Raw genomic sequence first — 25,409 nt, forward strand, 5'->3', positions numbered from 1 at the left:
GAATCAACTTTTCGTAGGCATCTATGAAAATATGCTAATGAAAGTGAAGAATACGAGCGGTTTGCTTCATTTTTGCCTGATTTTAGCAACGATGTTTGGAAATTTGAAAAGAAGGTAGGCCAATGACGTAGAAAGACGACTGGAGGATTTTTTCCGTGGAGAGGCAAGCAAGGCAAGGCATTTTTTCAAGGAGAGGGGTCGATATATCCCCCCCCCCTAATAGTGTTGAAAAAAGAAAAATCCTTCAGTTTGATGTTACAATGTTCCTGCAACGCTCTTATAATAATTAACGTAAATGACCGTGACTGAAATGTACAATTTTAGATTGACACCCATTGTTTTAAGTCCACTTTATGCACATGCTAACCGGGACTGGACCTACTGTTCAAAGTGGGATCCGAACCACTATGTGCTTCCACCAGGTATCGAACCCGGTATCAACCAATTGAGGTACAAAATTCACTTGTTAATCAAATGTCAAATACGTTGTAGAGTTGACAACAACTGCTGAGTATTCAGTTTGTGTGCGTTGGGTAAAGGAAAGAAATCGCTACTGTGCAACCTGAAGTTCTGCAATTTTAATAAGAAAATAACACAATAAATACGAAATCATACAGTCACTTTCAAGTTATTATCAACTCACTTTTTTTGGACTGCTTCACTTTTCTAAAAATGTTGTGTTGCTTTGTTACTCCTCTTTTTACATGCGTTCGTTTTACGTAATACATAGCCTACCTTCCGTCTTCCCAGATGCTGTGGTGTCGGGACAAAACACTAAGTGTACAGAATACTTCATAGTTAAAAATTCTTTGGGCCGTACTGTCTCCCCAACAACGAACTATAACATTTCTTCACGATTTTTTGCCTCTTCACAACAGTCTTTGAAAAAGTCTGAAATGGTACGTCTACTAGAACAAATAGAACGAATTAACAAAGAAACTACCGTCACGATACGAGAACGACCTGATACTTGATACTTGAAAGCAACTGAAAGTTTTGTTCCAATGCGACTTGAAGAAATAGGAAGTACAAGTAGGCGAACAACAAAACCGTGTATCAACAGTGCAAAGGAAAACATACAATAACTGACACTGAGCTACATACATTTATCGAAAAACACAAACATACTACTTGAAACACAAGAAGGAGCCATTCTTAACAACAATTCTGAAGAAATAAAGACAAGGGCCGCTGATCTTTGACTGCCGACAGTATAGGAAAATAAATGCAGAATCTCTTTGATCCACTATTTTTATTTTTCGAAAATAGATTTATTGATATATTATAAAAGTTTACACTATTTGGAGCATTTCTGAAAAATCGTTAAGTTGACAGGTGCCACCGCTCCCGAGATATATCAAATCAAAAATATCCAACATAGCGGACTCTTTTCAAGAGGGCGATTGGCTACTCGACTGAACATGTCTTAAGTGGTATAACAATTGATTCTACCAAGTCTCATGCTTTTATCGAAAAGTCAATGATTCCGAACTTAACCGCCGGACTGTGATAAAGAGAGACTTTTTGGTGCTGTCCTCCATTTGGTGCATCTTTCATTAAAATATATTAAAACTCATATCGCTTTAAAGCTTATAAATTAGGCTACAATTTTTATTCGAAACAATTGTTTGTCATTTAATTTGTTCAAAAGTTACAAGGCAAAAACTTCAGAAAGTACTAGAAAAAATGCACGTTTTGAAGATTATTTTTTAAATTACGGCAACACCACTGACATTACCGAAAAATTAAACAGAATCTTTTTTGTAGCTCATCTAATGAGGATTAAGACTAAAGAAAGATTACCTGCCTACGATGATTGGTTACGGAGATATAGTTCAATAACTGAGAGTCTGCGAAATTGATGTTCGGCGAGGGGAGGGTTGGGGGAAGCACCGCGAGGAGGGGCGGGGACTTTTGGGATTTTGCACTACTAGTAGTGTTCTAACAACTGACCAAAATGCAGCTTTTACGAAATTATTCCCGACATTGGCCTTTTTTGTCCTTCATTGACCGGGCTATAAATGAGGGCTGACTACTAAACAAGCATATATAACTACACCCCCTTTCGAATATCCTGGGCACGCCACTGAAGTGAATAGAATCAAGAGTGAACTGAATCCTTGCATTGTTTTATTTCTAATAATTAAACCCACAGAAATAAAATCTTTGCTTTCGTGTTTTTTTTTAAGGTATTTGTGCAATGAAATTATTAATATGATTACGAAGTGATCGTTGCAACTTTTATTTTCTGACCGTTCTGTTCACTGATCATGCATGCTGGAAATATTTCTCGATGAGCCGGGTTACAGAACCAGTTCACCTTCCTCGTTAGTTTTAGCATCCTGAATCCCTCTGTCGGAGATGTTCTCAACTAGCTTCCACACGCATAGCAACAACTTGCGTGAAATAATCTGCCTGCGTTGTTTCCATAGCAACAGGTATGATAGAGATGCGCACTTCTTTGGCGCAACTTGTGTCCAAGGACACGAACGAAGGTACAACTTGCTTCTCCCCCTAACCCCCAAAAAGAGCACGAACAAGGGTCTCCAGAACAAACGCGAATTTGACATGTTCGCTTCTAATCCCTTCGTGCGGATGCCTTCGCTGATCTTTCTTGTCTATTCCTTCCGGATTGCTCCACAATACCTCAGGTCCATAGCCAGAAAATGTGATTCAGAAACCACCTCACTCTCTCTCTCCCACACCGCTAATTGCACCTGTGGTCATCTCCCCATTGTTTTTGTCATGATCAAATGTTGTCTAGCTATTTTTAAACGTTTAGACTATTTACTTCGTTACCTGTTACGTTGTAGGGGTTTACTTTGGAAAGGAATTTAAACTTTTTGGCCAAGAGTAGAACTAGTTTTCGTTGTGCACGTGCGTTTAAGCAATATCTGAAAATATATTAGCCCTTAGTGCTAACACAATGGAAACTGAACAACGTAAAAGAACTAAAGAAGTATCACATTAACGAATTCATAATTGGAAATACTATTTGCGAGATAGATTTCTCATGATGGGCTTTAAGACGCTGTGTTCTGCCAACATTCAAATAAGGTTTCTTGAAAATTTCTGAAAAAGTTACTTGCAATGACCATTGAAATGTGCCGCCTGTAACATACAGATTGCGGATTGTCATCTTTGGTCAAATCTACAAGAGAGGAAGAAAAGAGCAAACTATTATGACATCGCATTGTTCCAAATTGTTTAGGTAAAATAGTAGCTAACACTGTTAAGATGACTTACTATGCGAAGGATGTGAAGTTTCCTTCAAGTTTATTCATAATCCAGTGGCGTACGCAAGGGGGGGGTTACCGGGTTTAAACCCCCCCCCTTGAGCTTTTGAAATATTATGGAAAATGTTGTATAAAAAAATTAAAAATGGCTAATTTATCACAGTCAAAGATCTGCGACAGTAATAATAATAATAATTTGAATTATTATTCCCATGCAGCATGAAGAAAAACACAACATTCGAAACACAATCTAATCGGGCGCAAAGTTCAATTTTGCAATTTTTTTTGCAAAGTCGCGCAGTGACTCTCGCGAGAATTGTAAAAATTCCTTGCTTCGTCGCAGTGTGCCGACCTTATTGCAAACATTCTTCCCGGTACTGATTTCACATCCCCTTGTGAACTCTCAAGTTATGCATCATTAAATAATGTTGAAGAAGTGCTTTGTGAATCACCTAGAAGTGATAAATGTGTTGGAATGTCTATAAACTTACTTTTCAACGAAAACATAGACTCAGTGGAATTTAGCGACACGTATTCTCGCGCTTCATCATCATCCTGGAGGAGTTCCATAAATGTAAATTTCCCGTGCATATAGCACCGTGCCATGAAGGCACACGTAGTGGTTTGGTGGGCCCCAAAGATTCTCGATCTCGAACTATTTTGCAGGTGATGTGATCAGCACCATGCTCCGGCAGCCTTCATCCCCCAAGGTTGCTCTCAGGTACCCATTGCTATGAGGCTGGGTGCGGAGACAAGGCTGGATAAATTCCAACCAATTCCGGGAATCGAACCCGGATATCCCACGAAGTTGTCAGACTAGACCAGCGCGGCTCCTTGAATGAGTTTCATATTTCGATTATTTCAATAAATCCAATATATTTGCTTGTTTTTATGGATTTTCTTCACACTTAAAATGTCTCACTTATCATATACAAATAACCGTTGACTAGACAATTATTTTGTAACAAAGAAACAAAAGAAATGTAATTTTGTTCTATTTCTTTCATAAATAGCAGCTGCGTTAGTAGTAATTATTAGTAGTAATTAAACTAATTAATTAATTATAAGAATTATTAATTAATTATAATTATCATTTAATTATTATTATTATTAATTAATTAATTAAAGTATAATAAAACAATGGTAATGTGAATTTGTAGAAAGTTTTCGAAATAACACCCCCCTTGATGAAATCCTGCGTACGCTACTGTCATAATCAGTCCCAGTTCAGTGCACTGAGTGTAACAGTGATAGAGCAGTCAATCGTACAGCTTTTATAAGTTTTAAATCGCAATATTTATTATTGAAGTCTCAGTTCATATGTAGCGTTTGTTTTCATGTTGCTTTTCCGTCCCTAAGTGCGGCTACGTAGACATAATTTGATGTAATTTGTTATTTAGCGTCGCTATTCTTCCACCTTTACCTAATCGCGACGATGAGAATGAGTGATGATATGATGAAACTGATGGACACTCACCCATTCCCAGTTCAGGATTCGAACCCGGGACCCCTGGCGTCGTAGCGCACTGTGCTAACCACTCCGCCATGGAGGCCGGCACCCAAAGTGGAAAGCGCTCCTACAACCAGTGACGTTCCTGGTCCAGAGGGAAATTACCCATTTTCGACCTTAAAATTCCTTCTTTCGCAAACAATACATACAAAGAAAAGGTGCTTATTGAAGTTTTATCCCGAGATTTCGATCTAGGAGGGTGTGGGAATGATTTTGCGAGCGTCACAAAGAATTTGATTGGCACTTTAACTGAGGATGGAAGTATCTCGTTCTTGTACTATGTACTTAATTTATTTCCTTTTTATTAGACATTAAATTTACAAAATTTGCTTTGTCTTCAGTCTTTACCATGAATTAAACTTATAACTTGAAATTTCTTACACTTTTCCTTTTAATTAATCTGCTGAGTTGTGATTGAAATGAAAGACGATATTCTGACGCTAATACTCCGCTAGAAGAGGTTGAACAAGCAATTGTGAGTCAAAAATAAGTACTTTATTAATGCATGACGTCTACTTTCCCTGTTTCTTGCATATTTTAGAATGTTTCTGCATTTTCCCCCTTTCGTGTATCCAAATTCCCCATTCCTGGGAAAATATCCTACTGGGAACATTGTCCCTAGCTGCCTTTACTACCGCTCCTGGTTGAATAGGTATAGAGACCGCGGAGGGAGTCCTTCATGTGCCACCAGCCTGTCGGCGGCTGCAATGATTCAATTCATAGGCCGTGGTTTCAGTTAGTCTAGTGTATCTCCTGTAGGGACCGATAGATGATTTTTTCCCCCTCGATGCCCGTTCATTTCGCCAGAGAAACTAGGGGAGATAGATTTCTGCTCGAGCACGTAATAGTTCGCACGTACGACGCTAGATAGCGTACGGATTTAAGATCCCTTCGCTCGCCATGACGTCACAATTCCACAAACCAGAGTCTACCTGCGAAGGCGACTTCTTTCCAAGAACTTATGGAATTGCCGAATTTAAGGCTACCTGCTCATGTTCACCTTCGCTTACTGAGTTTGAGTTTTGGTTTTAGGACCACGTTATGGACAGGAAGGCTAATTGGAACTAGACCTACAGTTTAAAGTGAGATGGGAACCACTTGTGCCTCCACCCGGTATTGAACTCATCTTCGCTTATGTTCTGTGACTGCAACGAATCTATTACCGACAATGAAAATGAATGAGTGCCTACAACTGCACCAAGAGTTAACGTCCACAGCAGACTGGATACAATGCATCAAATACACAAGCTGGCTCCATGAAACTTGTTCAGTTTACCCTTATAAGTGCTCTGCGTGTGGAAGATTGAAAAAATGGAACCACGAGTTGCCAAGAAGTAGTTGTGAGGCGCTAAACTGTTCAATTCAGATCGCATTCTCACTGTGCTCGCGTATTCTGGCTACACGGTGATACAGAACTTAGCCATCGTACATTTTTATTGTTCCTAAAGAACTGAAAAATGATGTAAAGTACATTTAAAATAAATAAAAAGATAAATAAACAGCCTTTTTGTGTTGACTGAAAATGTGCACCATCTGCCCCCCCCCTTTTTTTACCCTATATAACATTTATTTTTCTGTGGTAGTGGGCCGTCCAATATGAATCATGAGTGAAAGACGCACTGAAATTGAAACTTAAAGTGAACATAATCATCATATTCATGCTAAAAATGTAGTTTAGTATATCTTACCAATATTTAGTGATATGTGAAATTGAAATAGGTGATTATGAGCTGAAACTACATAGACGGAAATTTTTCACATATGTTTCTACGATGATTGTCATATTAAAATGATATACCATTGTGTACGCTCGAGCGTGGGAGAATATCAAACAAGTACGAGTGTGCAAAAGTGGTCCCATGCAGGACTCTACTATACATATACATGTAGTATCCCCACCAGAGAGCATCACGGTACAATCGCACAGGTTTGGTGGCTGAGTTGTCGCTTTCGATCTCGCCACCGAAATTTCCATGTTCGAGTCTCGGGTTGGGCATCGGTGTTCTGTAACTGTGCCTTCATCTTTATCGTCGTGATTAGTAGCCAAAATTGGAAGGAAAGCGACGAATGTGTGTATGGACAAAAAATACTTGGAAATGTTATGATTTTCTTCCTTTTCACATTATTATTAGAAAAGAAGAAGAAGTAAATAACAAACAAGCATGTTTTTGGGGCTATCCGTGAATGGGTTTTGGGTCTACCCGTCAATGGTTTGTTGGGCTATTCAGGTATTTTTCGGTTACGAAGGTTGGAAACACTGCATACCCACATGTTCCACGACGCGACTCAAGCTGTACCCTCCATATTGTGTGATACGGAAGCCAAAAAAGGAAGAACAATAATTACTGTTAATGTGAAAAATTGAATTATTTTTGTGAAAAAAGCAAAATGCCACCTTAAAGATTAATCTTTCGCAATGCAGAATAGGTAAGTACGAATGTTAAAAATGACGAAATAAACGAGTGAAAGGTGTTCGGTGGATATCGAACTGGTACCGGGCATGCTGTCAGAAATGTGTGCGTGTGCACTGAAAAATGTAAGATGAATTCACATTACAAATACATGTGCACTTTTTTCTAGTTTTTAAAATTTATTACCGAAGATACGGTAGAAATGGTTAATGAACTCGTAGAAGTGATAAAGGAAATTATCGCTTCCAACGAAATCGCCAAAAATCTTAAATTCCGCTATCGATCCTGCATCGTGAGGACAGTTTGTGAGCAATAGTGTGACAATGCGCTGACCACGCGTCACCCAGCTAATTTTTTTTGCGACCCCCAAGTGTCACGTTGTTTCCATATTCGTAACGTAAGCTGTTTTGGTTTATTGTTTCGTTGCTTGATTGTTTTAATTAACGTCAAATTAAATAACATTAGGTTAATCACGACAGGGAAGTGCGTGGACAATGAAGTAGAATTCGCGTAAATATATTGTTACGTTTCTTTCTTTTTCTTTCGATTTCAGTTACTTTAATTTGATTTTCTACCACTTGAGTCAACCGAGGGGATGAATGATGTTTATCTGATGGAATTTATGATAGGATATCCACAATGATACATCTATTCATTGCCCTGGATTCGAAATTTCGCTCTAATGCCTATTGTTTCGTGTTGGTCATGACTTGAAAGGCTTCATATAATTCAAATTTTGAAATTGTAGCGTGAAAACATAGACGAGGGGTGCCGTGAAAGAGAGCAGATTAAGTGCCTGTGCAAATTATCCTAGTGCTGGATATGGTTTATGAGACTTCTCTTAAAGGGTGAAAAGCATCGCTCCACGTTTCCCCTGAGAAAGAAAATCCTGCGGGCGGCCTTGTCCACAATGAAGTAAGAACGTCCCGTTCACGTGAGCCACATAGCACTGATGTCCATCAAACATATTCTGGATACCCAATGGATATCTACTGAATATCTGTTGGACATCCAGAACTTCGGCTCGAATATCTAAAATACATTTATTAGATTCCCTTGAACATTTATGTGCTGTGTGGGAAAAACATGTAGGAGCGAGCGGGTTTGGTTGTAACACCTTTTGTTCTCGAATATATTGCCGATGTATTCATGGCAGTACATAAACGAAATTTTACACACAATATAATATATATTGCTAGTTTAAATATATGCAATAACTGCAAACAAACTATGAGCCGTTTGTGGGAAATTATAAAAAATAAAAGTAACCTTGCAATTGTTACAACCTGTCCCGCCAAGGGGGTTACATGATTCTAACATTGAGTGGGGTAGGTTGTAACATTCTCCTTCATAGATGAACATACAGGAATATCTGAATATAGATGTCAAAACACAAAATATGTAAACTTTTAGATATGTCTATGTCCATCAAAGTAAAGTGAAACAGAAAAGTGATATATTGGAGAAACTTGTCAGAATACAATACCTATAACATAAAATTGGATTAATAATGTACAGTAACTTTTAAAATAGATAACTGGTTCATCACACCTCTACACAATTAAGTTCACGATAGAAATGAAATTTTTTGTTGAGTATTAGTAAGTTACTTGCCTCAAAATAAGCTAAATTGACTCAATTGCAATGTTACAAGCTGCCCCATAGTGCAATAGCCATTTTTATCCTTGTATTACTAACAATAAATCGTCGTTGGGAATGAGTATTATAAATTCTTCTCTCTGCACTAGAAATTCCACTCTAATCATGCTGTAATCACATGTCCAACCTATATGCTACGTATTTACAAGAAAAAGCTATTTTTCTCATGAGGCAAATTTTTACTTTCTCCTAAAACGCCAGATCCTCGCTAGTCTGCAAAATGCAGTCGAGGGTGTACTACGTAGAAGGGAGGTTGGTATTTGGATGCTTAAAGAAAAATCACCTCTTGTACTCCTCATACAGAATGAACTACATGTTTAGTAATGGATTTGGCTAATGGAGCAGTCTGTAAAAGCCGTGCTCGAGGATGGCAATAAAAATTGCGTCTCAGATTTAGAAAAAAAAGAACATTAAGTGTAACTTGCAGACCCGCGTTATTTTTAAATTGCCAGTCAGATTAAATTTTTATCTTGTTTTTCCGCATTGAAAGTCATTAGAAATTTGCAGCTCTAGATATCGCTTTCTCAAAACGTCAATTTTGTATATCCGTGTCTTTGGTATATTTGCACCTAGGTACTACATAGGTACTAAACCGAATGACAGCAGTATTGACGATAAAAGGTATTTTAAAGCATTTGTACACGTTAAACATCAAGTTCATCATCGAGTGCGAAGCACAATTTGGATCAGGGGTTCCTAAACTTTTTCGTTTCACGGCGCCCTTAGTGTTTCAAGATTTTTTCGCGGCGCCTAAGTCAGAATGTAGGCCTATCTAACACTTGCAACGCTCAGTGAGTGTGGTGAGGTTGTTTGCCTTAAGTTAAAAAATAAACACATATTTCAAATTCAGAAACATTTTACACATAAAAAATACTATATAAACATATACATTGGAATAAGTGTAATTTCAGTGAAAATATTAGAACATTTCACGGCACCCCTGTAAGCCATCCACGGCGCCCGAGGCCGCCGCGGCGCACACTTTGGGAAGCACTGCGCTAGATCATTGAATATGCGTGGAAAGTCTTAAGAGTTGCATTATTATTATCCTGTATAGCTTGACAGTGTTGTGTACTTTATTTACATTTTCACGTTTCCAATAAGCTTTTTTTTTTTTTTTTTTTTTTTTTAAGAAAGGTTATATGAATGTGTGAGAGGGGTGTAACCCCTATCAGCCTCTCCTGCACACGCCACTAACATTGCAGAGATTTTTCTTGGCTGCTTCCAGAACAAACACCACTCTCTCCATCGGCGAGGTTAGCTCTCCAGAACTCAAAATTCTGATAACACGAAAGAACCTCCACAACATGTGTTGCCAAGTCAAATGGAAAAGAAACGTCCACTGATGGTTGAACTATTTCCGAAAACCTGATACGCCAACTCTTGCAGTAAACCTGTGGAACCGCCCCTGCTGGGAACGGATCCGTAACTTACGAATTCGTTTCTCTGCGTCTACTTACCAATAGAGAGCGCTATCATCTGTTTCTCTGGATTAGGATTAAGGTCGAGAGATTCAACAATCGCCCTGATAGGGTTGAACGTATTCTTCGCAATGTTGGAAGCACCAACAGACCAACATTTTCGGTTCTTCATTTTCAGCTTGCGGATAACACTTTAAGAAAGATTGTGACACGAGATCCTTCGGCGCTGTTTACCTGGAAACTTTTGAGCTGGAAAAGTCAGTGTTGCTTCTCTCATACCTTTGTCGTCACGAACATGTTCCTCCGATTGGTTTAAAAAGTGGGCATATTCCAGGTCCACCTCGCGATTGGTCATTTGGTACGCACACCTCTGAAGCGGCAGGAATCAACAACAAGTTTGGTGGAATCGTTTCGGATCAAGGAGAACTGGCTGGTCTTCCTGAATGTGGCCGCGTAACAACCCGCAGAATCTAGGGGACACACATTTGCCCTTTCTTCGCAGCTTCGAGTAACCTTGACATTGCTACGTATTTCATTCTCAGGTGATGTTGCTATTTCCTTCTATTTCTTCCTGCATGTCTGCTGCGCAGTTGCAACTAGTTTTGCTCCAATGTGCGCAGAAGTACACAGATAGGCTAATCGGAATTGAAACCACTGACCCACACCGGCCAAAAGAACATGTTACCGAAATTTGCAAATAAAAAACCAGTACTGTGCATGGCAGTTATATTAAGTCAATGTTATTTGTGTCTCCCTCCAAGTGTACTTTAATTTCAATACAGATCAGGCGTATGACTTGAGCAGTTGTTTGCCTCCAGTTGGTCCAGACAAATAGTGGCATGGTACATTTAACGAAAGCTGTGGACGTTTTCTCCGTTCTCCTGCTCGTACCTTCGTCTTCTAACTTCCCTGTCGTGGTTAATCGTATAGTACAAATGTAAATACTGTCAACAAAACGCTAGTATTTAATCTAAACTAAAATTATTGTGTGCACCTCTCGAGCCTAAATCAAGAATTTATGCACAACCAGTTTCCAATCTGAGTGTTGTACAACTAAATTTAGAGCTATAGTGTTCATAAATTAGGCTTTTTGTGCAAAATTCCGTTCGGGGAAATGGTAGGAAATTCTGAAGAAGGGGTGACGTGAACAAGTGAGGATAAATCTATCACTCTTTCATCTTTAGTGTGGGAATTCGTGAATTCTTCAATTTGATTTCTGATACGGAAACATATTTTCAGAATTTGCGCAATATCGTGAAGAAATTGAGAAGAAATGGCAGAAACAGAAAACTGGGAATGCAACGCTGGAAATCTACACGCTGACCAAGCCTCCAATAAATAATAGTAATAATATAAAAACGTATGTAAATGAGATGTAATTTGTTAAGAGCAGGGGTGCTCACAGACTTGCGCCATCAAAATTTGGGGAGGGGGATTTTTTCCTTAAAATAATATAAATTTGTGTTTAGACATATTTTTCTAAAATGTATGTAAATACTTTTACACCGTTAGATGAAGAAAAAGGAAGTACGTATTTAGGGAACAGTACAGCATTGGTCATTTGAATTACGTTTTCAGTTAACCATTGCTGCTATATTAAATAACAATTTGTACACTGCCAAGGGAATTGTAATGAGCAATATGTATTATAAGAAAAAGGCGATGTTAGGCTTAAATTATCACGTAAATTCTGGTGGGGATTGAGGATTAAACGTTTGGGGGGAGCGATATCTAACTATTGAATATCAGTGTTAAGTCTTAGATTATGGCGGGAATTTTACTTAGTGGGAAATGCGCATTAAATTTGGGGGATGGCTATCCAACTCATACCTCTTAGACTATTGCGGATATTCTGGTGTGGGGACTGAGTTTTTTTTTTGCGGGGGGGGCAATATTCACTCTAACAGTAAGTCTAAAATTGGCATGCACGTTTTGGTGGGAGGATTAAATTTGAGGGGGGTATGGAGAGATTATCAAGGGATGTCTGTAATGGAGGGAGGGTTCGTACATTATATTTTGGGAACTATATTCAACGATATGCTATACAATTCTTATATTCCATTGGGAAGTCATGTACAGTCATGGAAAATAGTTCTTGGGCCACGAGACCTACGATATCGTAACATCTTAAAGCCTGTTGTCTATGCAACCCAAATAACAAAATTGTCGCTTGGGTTTGCCTGGCGAACCTGGATTCTCGGGAATGATTGAGTATTGACAGCAGGGTGAGTCATACCCCCAAGCCCAGCCATAACATACAACAGCTGGGTGCCGTGAGACAACCACAAAAAGTTTCAGGAATTCGTTTCTTAACAACAGCTATTCGTAAGAAAATGTTCTCTTTACTGATATTAGAGTCATTGTCAAGAAAGTTCACTGAAATGGTGGTTTTCATCGAATCATCATCGCGCAACACACATGCTGTCAACCCAGAAGTCCTTGAAAAAGATTGGAGTTAAAAACAAACAAATTATAAGACGAATCGATATTCATTAGTCCCAACTTAGAATTTTGTGTAAGACATGGATCATCATGTCCTATCATCCATTTCAAAACTTCATTAATCATCCTCATCGCCTTTGTTGACGCCAAGTGCTAGAAAAGCAATATAAAATAAGAAAAATTAATAAATGACATTTTCAGCGATTTCACGCAGCGACTCAGTTGCATGTAGACAAAGTTTCATTAATCGGGAACCAAGGGCCCCCTCGTTGTGCTTCATTGTCATTTTCCCTCCACTTTGCCTGCCGCGATTAACCTGAAGTTGATTAATGCACAATCCACAAAGTGCACCAAAGCGGCGCATATTATGAATAGGTAAACTATGTGATATTATGCTAATTTGAAATTTAGTAATAAAATGTGAATTTTGGGGTGTTCAGTTAAGTGGCTGCACATCCATTACGTAATCGCGATATCATCAAATTGTACGAAGCGTGTCTACACCTACGTAGAGTGTCGGTCCCCGTCACAGGCGTGCGCAGACCCTCTGATTAGAGGGGGATAGCCTTGATTATATTTCAGGCCGGAAAAGAATAACGTAATTTCATCTGACTTGTTTAAATTTTATTGCATTGATGGGTGTGTTTATATATAAACCCCTCCCCCCGCCCCACACACACATATAAATACATACATACATACATATATATATTGATGAAGGAATTGGGAGCATAAAAGTCGAAACATTAATTTGCCTCAAACATCGCTCAGAAGCTCGCAAGTTGAACGCTCATTCACCCCACATTCCACCGGATGCAGAGCCGAGCAACTAGAATTTTCCACTCGGCTCTGCACAGTCAGCAAGGCAACGGCCCTCGCCGGCGGTGAGTGCACCTCCACTGTAAATTTCCATCTGCATCCAGGGATACCCCAGGTGCACAGTGGAGGTGCAAAGTCCAACAACCTATGACTCAAATCCAATGTATAAAACCGCTGGAGACAGTAAATCGATCTCTCACTTCGCTCCAATATCACCACCAAACTGATCGACGAGAAGAGGACGACGGCCTGCTGAGAGATCGCGACAGTACGAGGCGGCAACAAGCGAGAAGTCCATAGCAGTCCGGATTAAGCCAACCGAAGAATCTGCAAGAATAAAACAAGTCGCCGAATTGCCTGCCGTCTCTTATTGTCATCTTCGATCTCTCCAGCGGACACCTGTCACCGTCGCCGACGCCAGAAGCCGAGGGCCAGACCAACAGCAAGGGGTGAGTAGCGTTCAACAACACAGGCTCCCAACAATCCTTCATCAGCCTCCTTAAGGGTAAAGGTGGTTAGCCAAGTCAAACTTAAGACCTACTGTATTTATCTGAGCTACGTCCCGGCGTGACTCGATCCCGTACCTTACCCGACGTCACGCTACATGGTGGAGATGCGGGGCATGTAGCGTGACGTCGGGTAAGGTACGGGATCGAGTCACGCCGGGACGTAGCTCAGATAAATACAGTAGGTCTTAAGTTTGACTTAACTAACCACCTTTACCCTTAAGGAGGCTGATGAAGGATTGTTGGGAGCCTGTGTTGTTGAACGCTACTCACCCCTTGCTGTTGGTCTGGCCCTCGGCTTCTGGCGTCGGCGACGGTGACAGGTGTCCGCTGGAGAGATCGAAGATGACAATAAGAGACGGCAGGCAATTCGGCGACTTGTTTTATTCTTGCAGATTCTTCGGTTGGCTTAATCCGGACTGCTATGGACTTCTCGCTTGTTGCCGCCTCGTACTGTCGCGATCTCTCAGCAGGCCGTCGTCCTCTTCTCGTCGATCAGTTTGGTGGTGATATTGGAGCGAAGTGAGAGATCGATTTACTGTCTCCAGCGGTTTTATACATTGGATTTGAGTCATAGGTTGTTGGACTTTGCACCTCCACTGTGCACCTGGGGTATCCCTGGATGCAGATGGAAATTTACAGTGGAGGTGCACTCACCGCCGGCGAGGGCCGTTGCCTTGCTGACTGTGCAGAGCCGAGTGGAAAATTCTAGTTGCTCGGCTCTGCATCCGGTGGAATGTGGGGTGAATGAGCGTTCAACTTGCGAGCTTCTGAGCGATGTTTGAGGCAAATTAATGTTTCGACTTTTATGCTCCCAATTCCTTCCTTCATCAATATATATATATACAACACACACACACACACACACACACACACACACACACACACACACACACACACACATATATATATATATATATATATATATATATATATATATATATATATATATATATACCAACAGTAAAAATCATATAAATTGTCTCTCAAATCTGCGCGTTCCTTTTCCTCCAAACAATTGTTCATGCACTTAAGAGAGAACCTTTTAGCAGCAGTACTTCTCTCCTCGGTAATATAAAATGCATTACAGAAAACAAATTGCGAGCAAAGCGACCAATAAATTTTCAGATCCAAATTTTTGCAAAATGAAAACAATGTCGATTTAATATGGGGAAAAAATTCATGGAGCGCCATATTATTCTCTTTTACAATTTTTTTCATTTAGATCGTTTGGCGTCCAGGGTTAACTCCCGCCGGCCCCTAGCTACGGCTCTGAACTTGATTAGACTGCAAGAAAAGCAGACATTGCGAGCGAAGCGAGCAAGAACATTTTACAAAAGGTATTTATATTTGTATAAAATTTGAAATCAAGGGGGCAATTGCAGCTCTGTTCCTCCCCCCCCCCCCGCAGGTGCTCTTGGCAGTCAGGAAGAAATAATGCAAAAAAGACGTGAAAACAAAATCCATCTTGAGTATCCTTTTGTCCTGCTACTCTTAGATTCTGCTACTCTTGCTTTCCTTTACTTCCATGTTTGCCCCCTAAAATTGATTTCCGTTCAAGGTTGTTGGGGGCTGTTGTTTCGCCACTGCACCCCCTTCCCCCGTAGTTGCCTTTAGTGTTGCCCACGAGACGAGACTTTGGCCTGTTTCGTCTCGTGGAAATGCTGTCTCGTCTCGAAAATATTCGTTTGTCTCGGGACACATGATCAATCTCGTCTCGTCTCGAATTTTTAAAAGCCTGTCCCGTCTCGTCCCGTGGGCAACACTAGTTGCCTTGAACTTTCATCGGCTTGAAATTACTTAATTTTCTTTAAGAGTATAATATAGTTTAATAACGGCGATAGGATTCATCTATCCTAAATTTCTAGGTGAAAATATAATAATATAGGGGCATAGATGTCTGAAAGGGAGGCAAGGATTGCCACATCTTCCCCTTAGAAAACGAATGTCAACCAAAAAGTACGTTTTCACATGTATAATTTGATTTCAGTCATAATAATTTACATTAATTATTATAATGAGGATGCAGGAATGCGATAATGCAACACTATTATCGGGGTAATATGCCCCATGGAAAAATACCTTGCTTGTCTCTTCGTGGAAAAAATCTGCAGACGTCCATGATTAGGGGTGCATTTGCCCTCCCCCTGGCCCCATGGGCGCACGCCTATGATCCCCGATGGAATATGTAGCGCAAACCCAGGTCTTTAAGATCAAATTTGTTTTGTTATTGTTTTTATTAGTAATTACCTCAGTTTTCTTCCTCTGAAGTTAAATTATTCATGACGACGATTTATGATTACATTAAAGACATGAATGAACATACACAATGAATCCATTTTAGTCGGAACTCGAACTCGGAACCTTGTTCGGCAAGAAATAAAAATATCCATAAGACATGAGTGTTTCATTGGAGATGTTCCTCTACTTCCGTCATTTTATCACTAATATATTTCTTTAATATACAATAATAAGTCACAACTACCTAAAAATAAATATTATTTTGCATTTTCACATGCATATGTTTTTTTACGGTTAGAGTGTGAACTGGCACCTGTTTATTTAGATTGTTCATTATGTTTCGTGGGTAGTTAAAGATAGGAAATATGCTTGAGGAACGATTAGGGCTATAAGAATTCCGTCCGTGACGGAGTGGTTAGCACAGTGCGGTACGATGTCTGATGTCCTGGGTTCGAATCCCGTCGTGCGTATGGGTGTTCTTTGTGAGTGCCCCTTCATCAATTTCATCATATCACTCATCCTCGTCGTCGCGATTAGCAAGAGGTGAAAGAAAAACGACGCTAAATAAGAAAATAAAAAGACTTATAAGAATCAATCTTATTTCCGGACGTGTCCTACATTTTATAGTTGGAAGGAATTTGAAAGAAATCTCAAATGTCTTATACGTATTTTGAGCATCACGTAACTTCAAATTAGATGGAGAAACAGAAAAACTGAGGGAAGTCTAAGATAACGTGGTTCCTTGGAGAAGTATGCTTAAATCAAAGAGTGTGCATGGTTGCTACTGGATGTTCGGAAAAACAATTACAATCCCAGCTCAGAAATTACTTCACGATTTTCTAGATCCGAAAAAGTCCGGATATATGTATAAAAATGCTTACTTTGTGAAGTTTTATCGATATAAGTGTCGGTAATTTGTTCGAAGTAACAAGTAATTTTTCTCGTTATTGGAGAAATAAGGCACACAATTCTGTTTTTTCCCAGTGTATAGTAGTTTTTTTTACATATTAATAAACAAGAACTTCCAGACTTTGTTAACGAAATTGTGAATTTTTTCCTTCCCGAATTCATGGATTGTTTTCTCTTCCTGGCCCCACATCGACGAACAACGTTCTGTCTTACATACACAAGTTGAAATCACATACAGCCGTGCTATTAATTAGCAGTTGAGGAATTTTGAACTCAACCGTTCACTTCAACATTAATTTTTCAGCTGAAGATGTGTCATATTCTCGTTATATGCTAAGATGTCCTAGTAACCTATTATAGTTACTGCAAATACGATCGTGTTCAACATTTTGAGACAATTTGTCCTACTTTCCGCTGACGAGTGATCTGATAGCCCTATGTGTGATGAACTGTTTTTACTCAATTTCTGATATAATTTATTCCAGCATTTCCTTCAACTTCTATTACCTTGTTATTACCTCCAATGCTTACACAACTTTTCCTTCGTGCTCGACCTTTGGGTTCAGAAATGTTTACAACACCCCCATCTCCCGCGTGTAAATAGCAGGCAACAACACTCTGGAAGACCATAATGTATACAACTTGTTTACTACATATTTTACGAAAATATTAGAATGTTAGCTTGATATAACTGTGGATTGGAACGAACGAAATAAAATACCTGTTTTATACGCACACTGGAACGATCGCAGGCCTGCTGTGAGTCACTCTGGCAGTGAAGGTCACTGATCGAAGCAGTTGGTGCTTGCTTACTACAAGCAGGCGCCTTATCTTTCCTCAAGGAAACACGGAAATCTTAGTTACTTTCTTTCGCCAGACTAATGGTGAACATTTACAGGAACGTAAGGAGTAGTATCGTATTCTATTGGAATTAGATTTCGTGGTGTTTAAAAGATATCATAATATGTAAATCTCTTTTGTGACCTACACTGAAATTATGTTAAAGTTTCATTGACATGTGAAAGCGGAAATTTAGAGATCCTTCTTCCTTACGATTTCTAAACAACCGAAGAGTGTGGTGAACGTGAAACTACTTATTGTTCGCATCAACGATATGCATTATACAAATGGTCCTTAAGGCGAGGAGGGACAATTTCCCCTTGGTCTTTCTCTTTGGGGCAGCTGCTGATCACTGTTGCCAACTTCGCTCTTTGGAAGCCAGATCTGGCTCTTTCGTGCACTCGTTTGACTGTGAACTGTGGCACCCGTCCTCTGCCCCACTATGATGCCACCACTGGCTCCGGCCCATAAATACCAACTTTTGCCATGAGTGTACATTTTGCACGTGGCGTGATATTCGTATAGCTATAGGCTGCGTCACCCACCTCTTCTTTCCTCCCCATGTATTTTATATAGAGCGCTGTGGCTAAGATGAAGATGACAATTTTGTTATCCGGGAACCCTTTATTTTCGATTTTATATTAACATCATTGGATTATTGAGATGGGTGATGCCGCCAAATCTAGGCGGTGGAAACTAAGAATAAATTGCCATCACTTTATAGCTAACGGTAATAGCAGCACTCCTACCCCTCTGACAACTAAAATTACCCTAGTAGGCACTTTATGCAGCCTTCGTTAATCTAGCTCCTTGAAAGTCCTCTTTAGCTATATTAATGGTGAAATTTAGCTCTATTATGCACATCAGGTTTGGCAACACTGCCAGGATGGCCGTAGGAGGCAAGGAGAAATGCACTAGGCTTATGGGACCATTATTTTATTCGTTCTCTCGGGAATATCAAACATCCGATGACGTAGAAAAGTACATGGACGGAAAAAGGACACGTAGAACTATGTCATAGCAGTAGGAAAAGTCGAAACTCCCATTTGATGAGCCGTAACTTGAAGCTGAAGTTTATGTCCCATAAGGAATACATGGGATTCGGTAAATACTAATTCATCATATTTTTCAACAATCGTATAAGGCTTAATAATCAACTTAGGAAACCGCTTCCACTTGCCACATGGGGAGAAATTCATACTCTTCATTTCTGCCGGAGATCTTTTTAGTAGCATTGCTCATTCCGACGATATTGGAATAAATGCATGCCTGGTGCGTAATTGTCCCTCTTCGCCTTAATCAAAAACCCTATTACATCACAGGAAGTGATATTTAAAACAATTCTACCACGTATCCAACGTAACCAATATTCAGATTGATTCCAAGCTTCTGTTTGGGTTATTTTGTGTCGCATTTTTACCTATTGCGATAATCGCGACGACGAAGATGATGGGTAATGATACGAATGCAATGCTACATCTAAGCCTCAACAGGTTTCAAAAATGGATCCTCTGGCTTTGTAGAGAGTTACGGTGATTTTTATTTTTATTTTCATTTGGTATTTTAAGTCCACTTTATGCACTAAAAGGCTAATCGAGACTGCATCTACAGTTTAAAGTGGGATCCTAACCACTGTGTCTCCACCGGATATCGAACAGGGGACTCCTTGATTACAATGCGACTCGTCTACTACAGCGCCATAGGGAAGGAAGAGAGAGAGAGAGAGAGAGAGAGAGAGAGAGAGAGAGAGAGAGAGAGAAAGAGAGAGAGAGAAAGAGAGAGAGAGAGAGAGAGAGAGAGTTAGGGTGACTACGATAATGAAGAATTGAAAGTAGCAGAACGCCTAAGCTATTCTTTTGTCACTATTGGAATCGTTAATGAATGTTATGAATGTCAGTTCAAATTGAAAAAAATAAACTACTTGTCAAAGATTTCCAGAGTGTCGTTACAAATCGTTAATTTTTCTCTTTCCACACATTACTTTGCTACTATGTAGATATTTGCACGCTAAGATGTTGCATTTTCAGTGTTTGGAATTGCGATTTATTTCTGAGAATGGAGTGAGTAGTGGGAAAAGGATCACCTCACATGTTTGGATTATACCTCCCCGCCAAAAAAAAAGACACAAAATATATATCTGCTGTTGTTCTTATAAGGAAATATAACATGTATGAATTGTCTCAAGAAATATTGGAGCCTATTCACATCCCTACGGAACTTGGAAGAAAGCCCACGTAGAGATTGGGAAGTTTTGTTACGACAAAATTGGGATGTATAGTAAATTAAAATGCAAAGTCCTACCTTGTGCTTTGCACCAAACCATGAAGGCGTATAGGGGGTGTGGAGTTAGGGCCCCACGCTTTCTTCATCAGGCGGAAGGTGGGAATGATGTGATCAGCACCACGCCCCTGGCCGCCATACCCCCCCCCCCCTTCCCCAGAGTTTCCTCCAGGTACCGACTTTATACGACGCTGGGTGGGCACCGAAGCAGCTTGAACATGTGGACAAAATCCCGATTATCCCCCGTCGAGGATCGAACCCAGATCTCTCGCATGGTAATAAAACGCAATAACGACTGTGCTACTGCGGCACATACAGTAATTAAGGCAAGAATTGTTTTAGCGTTTCGTTCAACGTTTTTAGGGGAATCATTTTCGGAGATATAACGGGTAGTAGCTCTTGTCGGTTCTGCGACCTGGGTTGAGAAAAGGTGATTTTCTGACGAACAACATTCCACCTGACAAGTCACGTGACTTTCCTACATTTCCTGTGCCTGTTGGCTTTTGCATGAAAGACGAGTTGCTCTTGAGACAGACAGAATCACCCGATCACCTAATGGTGCAATGTGTGTTGCCTCCCTTCCGGCATTATTTACTGCCATTAAAGTCTTATGGGGAAGAACTTTTTTCCACCACTGTACAGTCTTGGAGACTTTCGGACAGTATTGAAAGAGCATTGAAGTAAATTCTCGATGTCTGACCACCAAGCGCCTTGTGTATATATACACAACCCAAACCCTAGATATTTTCTTTGGAACTTTTGTCCGGAACATAAGGTCCTGATAAAATGCACATCCACTTTAACATTATAGAGAATTATATAAAATATCATAAAAACAATGTTCAATAGTTAATCTGTAAAATAAATGCTGCTAAATACTCATGAAATATATCGCCATAATTCAATGTTGGTGCTAGTATGATATAATAATATAGATAATACAGTTTACATACTCAATGGGTGGGAAATAATCAGTCCTGATAGGGATGTCATTCAGAGAGTGGAATGGCTGAAGACAAGGGGTGTGGAAATCCGCTTTCCACCTACAAATCACGCCCTAAACCACCTTTTAATGTGTTTTGCATCAAACGTAATTTGTCTTTCCTTAAGTGTGATTGACACACAACAAGTGACATATGAAAATGTAATTATGAATTTCCTAATTGTTTTGTGAAGTTTCTCTCTCCTTAATTATTTTGTGCTCATGTCGCATGCGTTAGGTGGGGGGCTAACGTCTGGTTCTGGGGGGGGGGTTGCCCCCTAGTCCGTACCTAACTACGTCTATGCAAGTAACACTACATTTCTGCGGGTTGCATACAATTCACGGCTACATCTCAGTAAACTAAGCAGTGATGCCGAAGAGAAATAAGATGTGAACGTAATCGGATATAATGCCTCGTGTTCTCGAGATGGAACAATCCACGTGATATTTGCTTATTTAATTCTCCTTGGGAACGAACCTGGCGGACTTGCTTTATATTTTCACATTTCACTCCGTAAATTAGTGCAAACTCTCTATTTTACATAATATTCATGTAATTGAGGAGAATAATGCCTAGCTAGAACAACACGTATCTAGAAAGAGGAAATTATACAACCAATGCTAAACGAGTATATTTTCATTATTTAATTTTCGTACTTAATGAGTCTTTCGGCAGGGGGAGGGGGTCCGGAGCCCCTAAATACGTCCTTCCTGTCCTTCAAAGCCGTATGATCCCAATATAATCCTTGTTTTCCAATAAGTTCAGAGGAAATTATACAACAAAGGCTAAACGAATATATTTTTCATTGTTTAATTTTAGTACTTGATAAGTCTTTTTTTTGGGGGGGGGGTCCGGACCCCCTAAATACGTTCTTGCCAACACACATGCACACCATACTCTTCTCACACACACGCACTTAAAAACACAAGTGTTGAGGACGGAAACAGACTGACTGGAAGTCTTATTGGTAGTGTGTTGGTTAGCGTACATATCTTTCATCAGCGAGTCTTAGATTCGATCTTAATCAAGGGCAAAAATTTATCTTCTTTTCTAACAGTAAAGAAGTGTGTATATTGATTTCCAGGCATTTTGACGAGAGCACCCATAGAGTAGCGGAGAGATTTCTCTTGAGGTCCCGTAGTTTCTATACTCCACTCCCCTCCACATATCTCCTTTATTTACCTTGTCTCTTCTATTCAACTCACGAAACACCATGAATCTAACGAAGACCCACGTGCAAAAGGGAACATCATCTCTCTGAAACATACCTCGCACCCAAGGTTTTATATTTTCTGCGTGGTAACACCATTAAGCCTTATTTCCATGATTATGGTCAGCATATTTATTTTTTCTGCGTGGGTGTTTATTTTTGCGTATCCCTCCATTATTTCCATCTAAACAGCATAGATCATCGTCGTCGCGATTAACCTAAGGAGAAACCAAACCGACTCAAAAAACAAAAATTACAGAAAATGTAAGACAAACCTGCCCAAACATGTTAGCTCGTGTCGTGGGAAATACCAATATCAACAGCAGCAATAACAGACTGCAGAGGAATATTACAGGTACATTTGCGATAGACTGTTAGACGGACAGACAAACGAATAGACATGGCGAAAGGGAGAGAGAGATAGTACAACGTGAGAACAAACATCAGAATACTTTCAATTTGTTGAAATTAATCTTTAGTTTCGGTCTGCTACTTGCGGGGCGATTCGTGATGTCTCGTTTGGAGTGTTGGTTATTTTGTCAGACTAACATGTAGTCAACTTGAGTTCGATTCCAGCCGAAGGTTACATTTTTTATTACCTAATTCTATCCCACCTAATACATTAAAATGAGACTTTTTAAAGACTTTTTTAACTGTATGGTACGCCGTGTGCGGATAATATAAGACCTACAAAGATGAACATTTGCAAGCAGATGTAATTTTAGTTGCACATTATCTGAATTTTATGGCTTGATTTTGGAAAACAGTACGTTGCTAGGAGCAACATGTTATAATAGGGAGTATGTTTTAGAGAGTGTTTATTGTATTTTGCTTCCCTGATGGCGTAGTGGTAACGACGTCGCCTTGTAATCGCCTTGTAATGAAGGGGGTCCCGGGTTCGATATACACTGCAGACTCATAGTTCTTCGGATTCCATTTTAAACTGTACGTCCGGTCACGATTAGCCTATCCGGGCATCAAGTAGACTCAACAAAAACTCAGAAAGTTATTACCCAACTTTTTCGTTTCACGGCGCCCTTAGTGTTTCAAGATTTTTCCGCGGCGCGCAAGTCAGAATGTAGGCCTATATAACACTTGCAACGCTCAGATAGTGTGGTTAGAATGCTTGCATTGATTTAAAAATAAACACATATTTTAAATTCAGAAACATTTTATGTGTAAAAAAGTACTAAATGAGCACATATTTGGAACAATCATATCATTTCAGTGAAAATATTGGAAAGTTTCGCGGCGCCCCAGACTTGCATGAGAGGCCTAAAGTCATTGTTATATAGTGTCCTAAGGAAATACGAAGTATTCAGTTAATTCTTTAGTAAGAAAAGCCTTTGTTTCTTTGAGTAGACAAATTAACAGAACATGTTTTTGTATATTTTTGTCTTATGTGTCCGCGTGTGTTACAAGTGGGGTGGGGGAAGAAAATATTAAAAAAGTAGAAAATTGCTGGTCTTGAGTTTGATTTCCTGCTTTTCGTATCACAAAGTTACAATATATCATAAACGAGTTCGAAAACTCTTGCAGGAAGGTCATTTACCAAAAGCCGAGTAAAGCATGCCAGCACAACACGGCGTATGAGTCATTGCATGCCAGCACAACACGGCGTATGAGTCATTGCATGCCAAATCAACACAGATATGTGCAATTTCCATCTCCGATTTTCATGAAATTTGGGGAGTTGAAACTATGAATGGAACTTAGTAACTATGAAAATTTTTAGTTTCGTTCGTCTGGTAATTGTTAAATTATTCAAGGTCAAAGTTAGCATAAATTGCCCTTTTTGAGCCCGCTTAGCTATACTAAATTTACTGTAACTCCGCCCCTAGTTCGCCTAGGAAGCTCAAATAAAGTTTATTCTACAGGGAATTGAACAAGCTTTCCAGCGATATATAACAAGCCTACCTTTGGATAAAAATATAATTTTGTCACGTGACCTTGACCTTGAATATCTCAAAACATGTCATCACCAAAAATCGTGAAAAAAATATATTTGGTCCCTCATTCCATACTATAAAACATATCAAAAAATCATTCTGGGACTGCAATGGGATCAGAAGATACAAAATAATATGTGTAACTATGTGACTGATAAAAGCGTCATTACATGAACTATGACGAGTCAAAAGTCCTTTAACACCCCCTACAAAATGTAAAGGAGTTATCCTGGTCATGAAAGAAATAGGTTAGGCACAGGGAGATCTCTAGCTGTGTGCGTCAAGCGCAGGTCTGGCATAGTGTTGACCGCCATATTGAATTCAACGCAAAAATTTCAAAGGAAAGGGGGTGATGTGATATATCAAATCAGGCTAGAATATCACGAGAAATGAAGTGACGAAGGTTTATCCAACATATATTTAACCAGCAAGAAGTTATTACTGCATGCTTGTAACCATTTTCTCCTTTTCGAGGTGTTAAAAACAAAGCATTGGAATGCTCCTAACGTGTTAGGAACTCATCGAGATCACGCTGACATCTTGAGAGAAAAAGAAGTATACGCGCCATTGCATATGATTTTAATCAGCGACATTCACCAAATAGTTGAATAGTGAAGAATTTTGGGAAAAGTATCTCAAATAATTACGTGACACTTCCTTTGGAATGAAAAATCTTTCAGTGAGGAGGCTAATTTTTATGTTCACGGTGGAGTTGATAAAAATAATATGCAATACATGTGATTTGCCCAGCCGAACGGTTGTTGCTGGTAAGCTAATGATGTAGTATAGTGTATGGAGAACTGGAATGGTTGGTCCATATTCAACAACGGAACCTTAAATGGTGAGGGCTTCTTGGATTTGTTAAGTGAACAGGTTTTTCATTCTTGCTTACGGGATATGGTACTTTTCCAGAGTTTTGAAACAGGACAGAGTGTGACCACACTATGTGGACATTGTGGCAATTTCTTCATGGTAAATTTCCAGGTAGATTGA

At 39.6% G+C, this 25,409-nt stretch overlaps 2 protein-coding genes across 5 annotated transcripts in view; one reads left to right on the top strand and one right to left on the bottom strand.

The window, feature by feature from the left end:
- The window catches only part of LOC146001603 (tyrosine aminotransferase-like), a 50,532-nt gene extending 40,041 nt beyond the window's left edge, over positions 1–10,491 (bottom strand). The window contains exon 1 of the mRNA XM_083139128.1: positions 10,277–10,491. Within this exon, the coding sequence (XP_082995254.1) occupies positions 10,277–10,409 (133 nt within the window). The 5' untranslated portion in view covers positions 10,410–10,491. The remainder of the gene's footprint in view (positions 1–10,276) is intronic.
- Positions 1–25,409, top strand: part of LOC146001604 (putative RNA methyltransferase CG11342) — a 102,478-nt gene that overhangs the window by 53,333 nt on the left and 23,736 nt on the right. The window lies entirely within an intron of this gene.

The sequence above is a fragment of the Lepisma saccharinum genome, chromosome 17 (assembly GCF_977018435.1).
Source record: "Lepisma saccharinum chromosome 17, izLepSacc3.1, whole genome shotgun sequence".
Lineage (NCBI taxonomy): Eukaryota > Metazoa > Arthropoda > Insecta > Zygentoma > Lepismatidae > Lepisma > Lepisma saccharinum.